Source organism: Columba livia, chromosome 1 (genome assembly GCF_036013475.1).
Source record: "Columba livia isolate bColLiv1 breed racing homer chromosome 1, bColLiv1.pat.W.v2, whole genome shotgun sequence".
In the NCBI taxonomy this organism is placed as follows: Eukaryota; Metazoa; Chordata; class Aves; order Columbiformes; family Columbidae; genus Columba; species Columba livia.
In genome coordinates, this window is record NC_088602.1 from 58,258,200 (window position 1) to 58,271,803 (window position 13,604).

At 35.8% G+C, this 13,604-nt stretch overlaps 1 protein-coding gene across 7 annotated transcripts in view; it reads right to left on the minus strand.

The window, feature by feature from the left end:
- Positions 1 to 13,604, minus strand: part of FGF14 (fibroblast growth factor 14) — a 417,171-nt gene that overhangs the window by 95,580 nt on the left and 307,987 nt on the right. For 4 of the 7 annotated variants that reach the window (XM_065057898.1, XM_065057946.1, XM_065057938.1 and 1 more), the window contains 2 exons: positions 10,823 to 10,933; positions 2,279 to 2,382 (listed from right to left, as the gene is read on the minus strand). In XM_065057898.1, the coding sequence (XP_064913970.1) occupies positions 2,279 to 2,382; positions 10,823 to 10,933 (215 nt within the window). The remainder of the gene's footprint in view (positions 1 to 2,278; positions 2,383 to 10,822; positions 10,934 to 13,604) is intronic. The other 3 variants (XM_065057919.1, XM_065057952.1, XM_065057929.1) reach the window with 1 other exon arrangement.

Below are 13,604 nucleotides of genomic sequence, written 5' to 3' on the forward strand. Positions count from 1 at the left end.
CTGATGCTTTGTCTTCTTATTTTCAAATGCATTAGTCTTTAAGCTGAAAGCAGGATATTGCTAAGACAAAAATATATTGTCAATGTTTTCAATATATTAATATGAAATAATAGGAGCTGTATTGCAGCACCAATGTTTTGAAATCACTACCTTTAAATTTGCATTAGATTACCAAATATTGCAACTGTTCAACTTGACAAAAGTGTAAGTTTAAAATCATTTCATAGACATATCAAAACTAAAAGCTTCCACTCAGTTTTCTAATGTGCCACTTTATCACTCAATGGACCACTCATCTTTCACTTTCCACACGAGGAAGAGTAAGGAACACATTCCAAAGATATTTGTTTCCTTACCAGTGATAGATTAAGACACTCTCCAAAGAAAATTTTAACTGAAATACCCTCAAAACATAACAACATTCACAGAACAAAATTAATAAGTGCTTAACAAGTCACCAGGAACTACAGAAATATATGAAGTCCAAAAAGCTTGCTATTAATGGCAATGAAGAATACGCAATCCTGCAAAACATTAAACATGTGGATTACATTTTACTTTTACATAATCTTTTATTTATATCCATGAGACTGATCACAACCTAAGTTATCTGTGTTGCCCAAAAAGAAGATGCAAGAACAAAGCAATTCGTATTCCCACTGGCATGGCAGAAATATCTTGTTATACCTGAGGATGTTCTAAGGGTCGGCTTCACATCGTTTCAAAGTTGGGATCCAGCCAGCTCTTCTTATCTTGCCTTGTACTTTCTACTCCTTTCCCTTCCCCAGATGACAACATTCATTCAACTTGGACCATTTGCAGAAGAATACATAAAAACAGTGGCTGCCAGAATTGGCTCATGCAGAGTCCCTCCCTGTGCAGAATCTCTTGGCAGGAAGCTGGTACCTTTTCTGAAATTTGTAGTGCTTTCTGAAGGACTGAGAACTCACTTCAGAAGCAGCTCTGGGCAACAATGTACTCTTAACTGTACCAACACATACTGTTCGTGTCATCATATTGAAATGAACTCCCCACATGAAGTGATGGAACTAGGAAGTCAGGAATAAATTTTCTCTAACAGATATAGATTTTTTCTTCTAGTTTTCTTCCTTCTGACAGCAAATATTGCATTTTTTCCTGTGATAGATTTTTTTTTATTTTATTTTAAACAGAAAAATATTTTAGATCACACTGCTGGAGCTTATGAGGAAGAATTTTCTCTTTGTCTTGACATTGACATTCAAGATTAGTTCCATTTTTTCTTCCTAATTATCTTTTCCAAGACAATTGTATATTTGAAACAAACAGAGTACTTTCCCTCAGGGCATCAGAAACTTAATCTGTCCAATTTCTTTTCAATGGACACAGAAAACAAAGCAGTGCATTCTAACTCAATAGGGAATTAAGATCTATGTGACGTAAAAATGGAAAAAAAGCACTATATAAATAAATTCAACATAGACAGCAATAAAAATACAGTAATAAAAAATCCTTTAAGCCACCTTGTTAATACCTGACAGAACTGTCTGTTCATATTAAAGTCTGTTTGCCTTTCAAAGAAGGTTAAGACATTGAATTCACACAAAACTGAGAACTTTTATATTCACAACAACACATTGAGCAATTAGCATTAAATCATTTTGAATACTTTAAACAATCTGAGGACTTTCCAATCACTTTATCCAGCAGTCTTCTTTGTGACTCAAAGTATTTTTTCTTAAACTTTGATCATTCTACAAAGATATAGTCCCTCACAGGACTCTTTATTTTCCTGATATCTGAAATAAAAAAAATCAATGATGCTAAGCATACAATTGCAAGACTATGGTGATAAATTCTAAGGCTGTTAATGACTTTCTAGGTGGAAGTTACACTTGTAAGTCTTGTCAATAAAAGTAACTGCTGGGGCAGCTTTTGGATTCTAATCAACAAGTCACTAAGAAAACTGGTTTTCATGTAAAAATTCTGGATAATTTAATTGAAAATAATAATCTTTGTGGTGTATTGCACTTTACCACTATAGTGTACCAGAAAAAGAGCTCTCCAGAATGTTTTTTGTTAGGACTGCTAACATGCAGACTTTCAAACATAATACACAGTAATTTCTACTGTATCCCATTTATAGATATGCCACACAAATACATGGGTACATAGGTGTAATATATGTATATACATATATAGACATTATAGAACTTCTTAAAAGTGAATATTTATCTCATTCCTCTGTAGATTTCAACCTCAGCTGTGCCTCTGAAACAGAGTTCAGAAAGGTACTTACTGATGTGTAGAGGAAACCTTCTCCATTTAGGGCTATATACAACCCAGTCTTTACACCCTGGATAGCAACAACTCGAAGACCCACTGGTATAAGGTTGAATAACGCTGTGAATAAAAAACATGAACAGATATGAATATGTTGTGGTTATTGCAGTTATCTAATAAACATCATTAATAAAAAAGAAAGAAAACTACACCCGGTCTATTTTTTTTTAATTTTAAAATTAAATTAATTCATAAAATCTTGCTTCTGTTACAGTTAATCCTTAAAATTAAAGTGAAAGCAATAAGTCCTGCGACAGTGTAATATTTGGCACAAGTGCTAACTAGCAAACACAAAGCACAGGAGACTGGACTGTAATCATTTATGCAGCACTGCAGACATGAGTATCTCAGGCAATCTGAAAAGAATTAAAGAGCTCAACAGTTCCTACATCAATGTAGACTGGTCATAATGGTAATATTCATGAAACATTCTAGAGAAGACATAGTACTCTGATTCTGACAAGTAGCTTTTTATTTTCTTAGGCATTTTTATGGTTTTGGATTAAGATGTGCTCTAACTAAAAATTGCTTTCAAGGGGTCTGTGATTTAAAATTATATATATATATATATATTTGCTTTTGTGAATGATATATTTGATACAAGAAGTAATACACAGGCCTCAGGTAATGGCAGAGGTTTATCCTAGTTCAGAAAAGCACCAAAATATGTGCTTGACTTTAAATGTACATAAATCCTATTAAGCTGAATATAGAGTATATTTAAAGACTGAAATTCTGGGAAACAAACAAACAAAAACAGATAATAGCAGATAGATATCCTAGTACTGGTATATACATTTGTAATAATAAAAACAGCCACAGCTTTGATTAGTGTCTGAAAAAGACCAGTGTGAAGAGTGGGAGTTTACCAGCCTGACAGCAGAACAACAAAAGAAAATATGATATAAGTAGGAGACACAGATCAGTTCTTCTTCTAAAATTATGCCAGCACACACCTATACTAAGTTTACTGACTCATACTAGGAAATCAGATGCAAAGCACATATCAGGTGGTCTTGGAACAAAAGACCTGGATGAGCCAGAGTTCATGCTAAGTGTATTTCCACTGTGGATGATTGAAGGATTCACAGGTCCTTGGATGAAAACCAAAAGCGCAGACTATTTATTTGATATGTGCATGGAGAACTATGGTTCCACCAAGCCAAGTCTCAGGAACACAGTAACACCTACAGTGAGTTCCTCAAAATTTAGGAAGTACGTTCACAGGTATGATTGGGATGTGTGCCCTACGAGTTTATGTGTAATTAGAATGCCAGGGGTAAAGTCCAAATCAAGAGAAGAAAGGTAATGTAATTGCAGTGGATAAATACACTTTCTCAAGGTGTGAAAACTCCTGGTTGGTCAAAAGACACAAAGCCACAGATAATTAATGATAAAGATGATAAAATCTTTACAACTGAGAAAAAAATAGGTTGACTACTACAGCTTCAAGACAGAAGTGTATGGAAAAAAACCCAAACAAACCTTTCCTTCAACATTGTAACGCAGAAAAAGAATATGTAACGTAAGGTCTTTTTAGGAACATACAAAGTCAATAGAAAGCTGGGAATTGTTGTAGCAGAGCATTTCCTACAGCTGTAGAAAGAAAAATACATTCAAAAGAGCTCTGGAAGAACAGAAAACAAATGTATGGGCTTACAAGTTAGAATAGAAGAAATGACATCAGACAAGAATTAGCACAAATATATAGCATTTTCATTTCTGTGGTTTCCAAAAGTCTCCATCATGCTAGAATCTTACTGGGCTGTTCACTAGAAAAACAGTGGGTATAGACAAGGTTCCCTCTCTAATCTATACAAGATCAGTGTAAATCAGTGAAATGTCGCACTCATGGACAAGATATCCCAAGAGTATATAGGATAAGCACTGCATGACTTGAGGGCTTTCAAATGTGCAATATAATTCGAAAGTTTAAAAAAAAAAATGTCAGCCATTAACCTCAAGTGAAATCCAGCAAAACCACTATTGTGGGTGGTAGAGGAGGAGACTGTCATAGCAAAACTCTGTTTCAAATGGCAGTTAAGTGTTTTTTCTTCTAGAAGAAATTCCAGGAGGAAAACTGGATATGAACACCCTGCTGGAGGGAGGGCAGTAACAATTGAGAAGACACTGGGAAGGAAAAACAAACAATACTTGTATAAAGAAAAGAAGTGAACACAATAGAAAATTCAGCCATGGAAAACTGCTAATGAAAACTCCAAATCATAGTGGTTTGGTCAAAATTTCTGGAACAGTTATCATTTGCTCTATTACCAATAAAAATAAAGCAGCAAATATAGGAAAAAAAAACCAACCTAAACTGAAGAAGAATCAGAGGCTTGTAACATGGCAGTGTTTTACTCAACCTATAAAATTACTAGAGCAGCTTATAGTTGCTGGTGAATTTAGAAAGCATCTTTTACTGCCACCAAGTTTTAATTGGAGATTGTCAGAGCTCCTGTAATTAGTCTAAGATCATAAAATTTTAGAGTGTGATCTGAAATGCTGTAATTCTGCACATACAGAATATTCAGTAACTTCCACAAAAATCTTCCAAACTTGAGTGCAACTAGGGAGGCCAGTCTACGCTCAGTTATTGATTGATAAATGTTCAGCAATGTGCTTCATATTAAGGTCAGCAAAACGTGCACCAGTAAGGCACTGCATGTGGTTTTTATGTGTCCTGAAGCTGGACAAAGGAAATGCAATTTTTCCAAACCTGGCTGTGCAGTACTCCACTGAGCAAGATTTCTGTGCCCAATTGCACATTTCAAACCTTGCTAGGTGTCACCTGTCCTATCCCCCACTCTAGCAAGAACCTGCCTTGAGAAAAGCAGAAAGCCTTCCAGAGTTTTCTGGCATTTCAGGAGTGCACAGCCAAAGCTATGCCTGTACTCAAGGGGCATGTGAAAAAGAACCACGCTTCCAGATTCCCGCTATCTTTAAGACACTGATCCAAAACCAAGTGGGCAGTGAGGTCCCTGAACATCTTTATGTACCTAAACCCAGCCCAGTGAGTCCACAGATGAGTTAAGAGAGGGAGCACCCTAGAGCAGCCCAGGAAATATAATTTTGCCTGATGTTCGGTGCTCCCATGCTGTCCACTTAAGTATAAAACCTGGCAAACCCAAATGTAAATAAGACGTGGGAACATGAGGGAAATCAAGTGACCCAATAGGCAAAACTGTTGTGAGTAAAACCCTTTCTCCTTGTCAGCGCTGAGCTTGTGCACGCTCCCTTTGCACTGCTTTGTGTGCTGGCTAAACCATGACTGCAAAGCAAATGGTTTATCTTCTTTCTCCTAAGCCTGAAAGCCTACTCCCATCACACAAAAGATCAGAAAATGGGGGTGGGAGGCACTTAACAGGAAGAACTGGCATGAAAAAGTTATTGTTTTAGGTGTCATGGAGGGGATTTGTAGGAACAAATGGGAGTTGGATTGTAATCCTCCAAAAGTTTTAGCGAAAGTTAAAGTTCAATTTTTGATAAGTAATAACTCCTTCCTTGAGCAAAACACAAAGGCACAACGTTTCTTTTTTTCTTCCCCCCCCCCCCCCTTTTTTTTTTTTAATGTAATACCATCACAGTCTATTAACTTGAAATCTGAAAAGCCTGAAATCAGATATTTTCCTGTCCTTGTGAAAGTCTATTTAGGTATGACTAACTTGCAGCTACAAGAAAATTGCCATTACAGATCACTGTTTTTCTCAAGAAGCTTGCTAGAGACCAATTGCTTAAGGCTTATAAACTTGATGTCTGTTCTGCCTGTGCACTGCCCTGGTGGCAGCTGACAGAAGTTCCCACAGCACAAAATCTGCAATCAGATCGAGGCAACTATTTAATTTATTTCCATCTGCAGGCCTACAGGCAAAAATGATTACTCCATCAGAACATGTTTTAGATTGGCAATGAGTACAGGGAGGTTGGTATTCAGAGATCTATCCATCCATTTCTTACAAAGAAAACCCATTCTACCTGCCTGATGTTACACAAGACTTAATTAAAATGTACTTTTTAGTGTGGCTGAACATGGCCTCCATTGATTCTGTCACACTACCTAAGATTATACTGATGGGAGGAACAGGCTTACCTGACTCCCAAAAGTGATGTAAATAGATGACTAAATGGCTGTGTAATTCTTTAAAGACAAACTGCAATAAAAACCAGTGCAAAAATTTGACTGCAAGTATTTCAGTTCTGTAATCCAAATTTAACATTCAGTAATCCAAATTTAACAGCATTGCAGGTGTAGTTTTTTGATCTTCATGTGCTTTATTTCTGTCTAATTATCTCCTTTACCTTACAAGGGCACTGTGAAGATTATTTTATTAATATCTTCAAACCAAAATATGATAGTGGTAGGTGCTTTAGAAAGACATTAAAAAGCTAATACTTCCATATTCAACTTGGAAGATATAAAGAGAACATTAGGAGCATGCATTAAAATATTAAAATAAAGGAATGTTAAATGGTTGCATGGTTTCTTGAACAGCAACTCTACCAGGTATCAAGTGCCATGAAGGAAGTAAAGCGTGATGCTGCATAATTAAGCTAGAGATGTGCATTGCACAGCCAAATCGAACTTGCTTGGGTAATGTTAACTTTGGCATTTATTGGTTTATGAAGTAAGGCTACAATCAGAATTGCCTCTTTTCCAAATTGATTAGTCTTCTGACTAAACCTACCCTGCATTCATGAGCCAAAAGTCTGAAGACAGACCAAAGCCTGAAAATTAGTCGTTTTGGGTGGGGAGGAGGACAGAAGGGGAATGTAAGGCTTGTTATTACAAGCACAACATGGAAATCTCTTCTATTTCTTTATAGTTTCTGTGCAGTAGCTTGTTTTTCGTAATTCATAGTGATGAGGCCCATGGACAACACTGAGGCAAGTTCCATTCACGTCAAATAATGCTGAAAACTGCTGTAACATTTGAGCTGGAGAGGGACAACTACACTGAGCAGGACCTCATCAACCAAGCCTACAGCTTTAACTACAGTCATTCCTGCTTTCACTACAAAAACAAACCAGAAACTGTAAGGCATTAGAGGAAGGAAAAAGAGAAAACCAGCTAAAAGAAGAAGTACAATGTAATAAAATATCTTTCCACATGTCATTGAAAGTTTGGCAAAAATATACACTGCACATACAAGATGGTTTAAGCTAAACACCTTAGTCTGGTGGTGTGATTTAAGGAAACTCAGCACCATTAACCAACAGGTGCATTGTCATACTCCGTCACAAAACATCACTGACTAAGAAAAGATAGAAAAAGAAATCACAACAATGAACTGAAATCCATCAGTCTATTTAGATTGGATTCTAATAGCATGGCCACCAAAATGAGCGGATGAATGTATGTTCAGGGATGCAATTACAAGCAGTCACATCTTTCTTCCTTTTTCATTCAAGGGCTTGTGCACAACAATACATTAAAAATCCTGCCATCTCTCTCTGCAGACTCTAGTCTTCCCTCAAACTGAAGGCAAGCCAGGACAACGTCTTGCACAATAGCAGCTGACCCAAACTACTGGTAAAATTTATTTTGACTTCAGATAAAAGCAAGAAGTCACATTAAAGAGACTACAGATAAACTTCAAAGACAAAAAATGGATGTGAACAGAACCACTCAATTCGAACAGGCTACATCTTAGTCTCAATTTGCGTTACCTTTCTGTAACACTGTGACTTCAATGGTGTGTAACATGTTCACTGACACACATGTGAGTGCAAAATGATACCTGCATTTTGAGGGAATTTTAACTTCAAACACTCCTCTAACTGTTTGATACAGAATAAATTGCAACCACACAAAAGTACCAGCATAACTAAGCTTCAAATAGTTTCCTTGCTGGAGACACAAATGAAGCCTCTTTTCTGTCCTTTGCTACAAGCTCACTCTGGCTTCTCCAACACCCAGCTACTCAGATGGTCAGTGCATGAGGAGGACACTCACAGGTTTCAGGGACAGTGAATAGTGGAGAAACAGCTGGAACGCTGGCAGAGATGCACGCCCTTTGGCAGTCTGCATTTCCTCCATTTTTATGAAACACACTTCAAAGGGAAGTCATCCTCACTGTCCAGGTAAGTATACCTGTTCTATTGACAGCTAATATATATCCATCCCTTCACCCACTGGGCACCTTAAATAGGCAGCCTGGAAGCTCCATCGTCAGAAGCAGAATTTTACCCCTCTGACAGCTGCAAAAACTTATTTACGGGTAAGCCTCAGACAGAAATTATCCTGATAAGGAGCTCACAGAATAAAAGATCAAAGTACTTAGAATTCTATCCATGAGAAAATTATTGTTTTAAAGTAAAGGAGAAAAGGAAAAACAAAATATGTTGCAATAAAGAAAGCAACAGGAAACAAAAAGTTCATCAGGAAATGAAAAGAAACAGAGTGGAAAGGGAAAAGAATTGAGGAGATACACTGACAGAACAAAAGAAATAGACTCATATTTATATATTCATGAATATACCAAATGGTTCAATCTTTTCATCTCTTAATATAGTGTCGATACATATACACTAGCAAAATTTAAGGTGGAGATTTTATGCTTTCCTGGCAAACACATTAATTTTATATCTTTATGGTCTAAACTGTCTTTACTAAACAATATTGTAAAATTGGACAAGTGAACAAATAAATAGTGAATCACACCAGTTAAAGAAAAAGCCTTTTATGGCAAGAACTCATTTTAGCCTAAAAATCATGTTGAAATAAACCATAACATTATCTAACAATATTTATCCAAAAAATGCAATACTGCTGTCTGGTATTTGTTTGAGCTTGGACAAGTTCTATATTTCAAAACATTTATAATACTGAATATTTATTCTGCATTTTGGAGCAACAGGAATAAGAGAGATGGGTAGACAGATGGAAATCCAGAAAGGCAGCGAAGAAGGGAGAAAAAGGGAAAATGGCATAGTAAGCAGGAAAATTAAAAAAAAATATAAAGCTGACAACAGCAAAAAGAGGAAAATAAGGGGAAAATAAGGCACTATAGTCTAGTTTTGCAGATTCAAAATCCATAGAGTTCTAAGATTAAAACATACAAACCAACCAACCAACCAACAACAACAAAACAAGCAAAACAACCCCAGAAATAACACTAAAACATTCCAAAATTGTTGCAGTCATACACACTTCCTCACTGAAGCTGAAAATAAGAGACACATGGGCAGAGAGAGGAGGAGAGGTGAGAGAGATTTACACTTGCACGCTAAGACACATTTCTTGGACTTCATATTGGCAAAGCTTCTATAAAAAGCAATAACCATCTTGTCTGTACAAGGTCTTAGTATCTAGTCCAGTACAGAAGTGGGCATGAGAGATGGACACACTGAGGGAAGGAAAGAAACAAGGAATGGGGGAAGAAGAAAAACACTTTGAAAACAAGCAGAGAAATACACATCAAAATGGATTAATAATTTTTTTTTTTCTCAATTCTAAAAAAAATAGAATAAAAGTTGACCATGCTACCTGTTGATGAAATGTGTTAAAAAATACAGTCATGCACTAAGAGATAAAACAGCGACCTAACCAAAGTAAAGCAGAAACCTCAAGTCCCTTAATTTCTATAACCTAATTCCAACACTGTTGAGGAAACTAAAGGCTCATTTATATATGCATAATAATAAGTCTTTTGTATTAAAAATGCTTAAAATAGACCTCAGGATCACATAGAAATACATTACTTAAATATGTCATTATCATTAAAATAAACAAACCATAAATGTTCTCTGCTAAACAGAAAATTAAAAATCAGCTCTCTCTAGAGTGAGAATAGGTTTGTTTAGTTAACATTTGCAGCTGAGGTTATTGAATATATATATGCTCACTGAATGAAAATATGTGGCAGTATCATAGGAAAAGAACACCAAAGCAGCAACCCACACAGCCTTTCAAGACCACTTTTATTCGAAGTATTTTTGAAAACTGCCACTGTTGCAGTCCCTACACTGGCAGAGATTCTCTTAAAACCATTGGAACTCTTGCTGGTATAGGGACTGTAGGATCTTTAGCCCCAATTCAGCAAGGTATTTCAGCGTGTGTTTTAAGCAGGACTTTGACAGTTAGACATACACTTATTTGCTTTGCTGAATCAGGGCCTATATGATCAGATTTTTCAAGGAATTTTTTTTTCTACCTATTCTTTTTTTACTTGAATATTAGAAATTTTATGTTAAATAAATAGCTTTTATAAAAAAAATTTAATATACTTTTACCATTTTTATAAAATTACCAGAAGACAACCATTGGCCTAAATATCTCACCCCTGAGGTCCATTGGCACTTACGCCTTCACCTTCAAGAGGGAATACATTTAGGCCAATGTCCTGCATGAGCCGTGCTGTCGGTCATTAGGCTTCGAATAGACAGAACCCTCCTCCTTTCAACCAAACACATTCAGAAACCCTCCAAAGGCATTAACACTGTGTCTGCGCGATGCAATCTGCATGTGCAATTAAGACATTCCCCTGGGGCAGTCACTTACTAGAATTACTGCTGTCATCCTTGGTTCCATCGAGACTTCCATCGGGGTGCATTTGCAAGTAGTAGCCTTGCCTGCAATATAACCTGGTCACTATACCCTTGAGCTGGGGATCTGAAAGACAAACATATTTTGTCACTAGCCTCAAAACTTTTTCCAAGAGTTATCCCTACTTCTCTCACTGTAGGAGGAAGTTTGGTGAAGTAGCATTGCTGTCTTAAAAGTAAGTACTACGACAGGATGGGTCCTAATGGAGTAAAATCTCACCACAGAGTATTATTAGGCCGGTTACATGTCCTGTTCTCTGCTTCCAACATCCTTCATTACAATTAACACAGGTAAAACACAGAAAAAAAGAACATCCCAAACACCCATAGTTGTAAGATTTAAACCAGATTAAGCCCTGCAAGATATTCTAGACTTCAGCAACAAGTAAAGAGCCTTACAGAAACTGACAAACTTCTAAAAAACCTTACTCATTTCATACATGTTAGTAACTTACTATACTTCACATAACTTTTAAGGACACTTGGAGGAAAAGGTCTATCTCCTTTCACTCTCTGGTGTAATATTTTGTATCAATCCCACATGAAGAGTTCCCAAAGTATTTTACCAACCTAGAAACAGATACAATTCACCTGTCCTCCCCCACCCCCCAGGGAATAACATCCACAGTCAGGGAAAGACATACCTCCCTCAACAGAGAAAAATACCCCAAAAAAACTTAGGAAGGTAAAAGTAAATGGGAAATTCAGGTAGTCGAACAGTTAAGGTACTCTGTTTAATACTCTGCATTTATGAAAATTGCCAGGAATTGGGCAGGGCCTGCCAAGCCACAACATTATGATTCTTTCAAAGGACTGTGCCTTACCAAATCACAACTTAAGCTGCTGCAGAACTGGTTCAGTGCTGAGGAAGTGGACAATCCATCTTAAAAAATATCAACAGCACTACCTCTGTGTGATATTGGTATTAATATTGTTAAACATCAACTATTAGGCCCAGCTCCAGGCAGCCACTACATAGACTTGTGGGGATGCTGGCATTAAAAGCATCTATGTTGTATCAAGCGTAGCTCTGCAATAATGAACTAAGACCATAAAAACTTCGAGTTAGATATTAATAAAAGGAACCAGTGAACCTCTAAGGAAGGCATAAATTATTTCCATGCAACCTTGTGGCCACAATATAAAATCCTCCTTGAATTCGTGTGTAATTGCTCTCACAATCAATCATGCTGAGTTACTTACAGTATCCTAAGGGGAGGTGAAAATAAACACTAATAAAAAAAAACCTGCCTGTGAATGAAATGCTCTGAAGTCTTCTATAGAGGGTCAGTTCCATGGAATTATTATGAAAAGTTTTTCTTGAATATCTAAATTACAAAGTCATATTAATCAATAAACCCATCTATATTAAAACCATAAGATTAAACTGTAAATATAATAAAAACTGTTACTATAAATATTGACACTGTAAGACTTTTGAGGCAGGGAGATAAATAAACATTTGATTATCAACATGTAAGTACATTATGACTTTTTTTCTTTTAACTGGAATTTTTTTTCTGTGAATTTTTACATTAGCAAAATTTTCTCTATATATAAGAATATTCAGAAACAAAAGTTTTTTAAATTTATAAACAGAATAAACAGTATGTTCTTCGAATGTACTGTCTCAATCAACTTCATCAGGCAACTCAAAAGTATTTTCATAATTTAAAAAAATAAATTTAGGCACTATTCCTGTCAACTCATGTTTTCAATGTGCACTTCCAAACTGACAATTTTAAACAGACTTTCTTTACACATATTAAAATAATTTATTACAAACAAAACAAAAAAACCCACCAAGTATTATTAAAAGTAGAGCTTTAAAAAGTATTTAGAGAAAAAATATCAGTATTTTGAAAAACAGTTTCTACACCCAAAGAATCATGAACAAATCATTCTTTATTATCACTTCTAGCTCAAGAAAGTATCGCAGGAAGGCAAAGTACAGTCAACTCACTATCACCAGCTACTACTTCAAGGGAAAAATGTGAAATGTAAAAGTGACTTTCAAAGTTGGTCTTTATACTTGTTCTTTCAATTTTCCTAAATTCACAAATAAAATCTACTTCTTAACAAGAAATTGCACCATCATTTGTCTATGTTTCCACTAAAAGTGTTATTTAAAGTTAACACTGCTTTACCACCTATTCAAAACTGTATCTGAATGAAAATAATTCTGTGGATAGCTATGCATTTCAGCTAGCGTTTCAGGCTGTGTGTGTTGAGACAGGATATGGATTACCCATTTATTTGTTTACTCAAGTTCAAACACAGCAAAGTAGTAACTATTACAGCATGAGACCAGAGGGTCTTAGTCATGTGTTATATCTCACTTCTACACAGTTTTAATGGTTTCATTTGTCAGAGAACTGAACAATATTGTCCCAGAACATGGCTCTTTCCCTTGAACGTTTCATTGAATCCTGGAATTTACTCCTAAAAATGTGATATTAAACAATACTTTGTGTAAAGTAGATCTCTGTAGATCAATAAATGTCAAAAAGTCTTTTTCCCATGAATTGTAGCAACTGAAACTTCCTTTTTCTTTTTTTTCCTGTGTATTATTAGAAAACTTTTTACCCACCCTCCTAAGAACATCTTTTCTGCTTGAAGTTCCTACCTGCCCATAGCAAGATTAAAACTTTTATATCTGACAAGTAATTTAATAATGCATTTTTTACTTGATATCAATTGTAATATTTATACCACAGCACTTCAGACCTACAAATCAA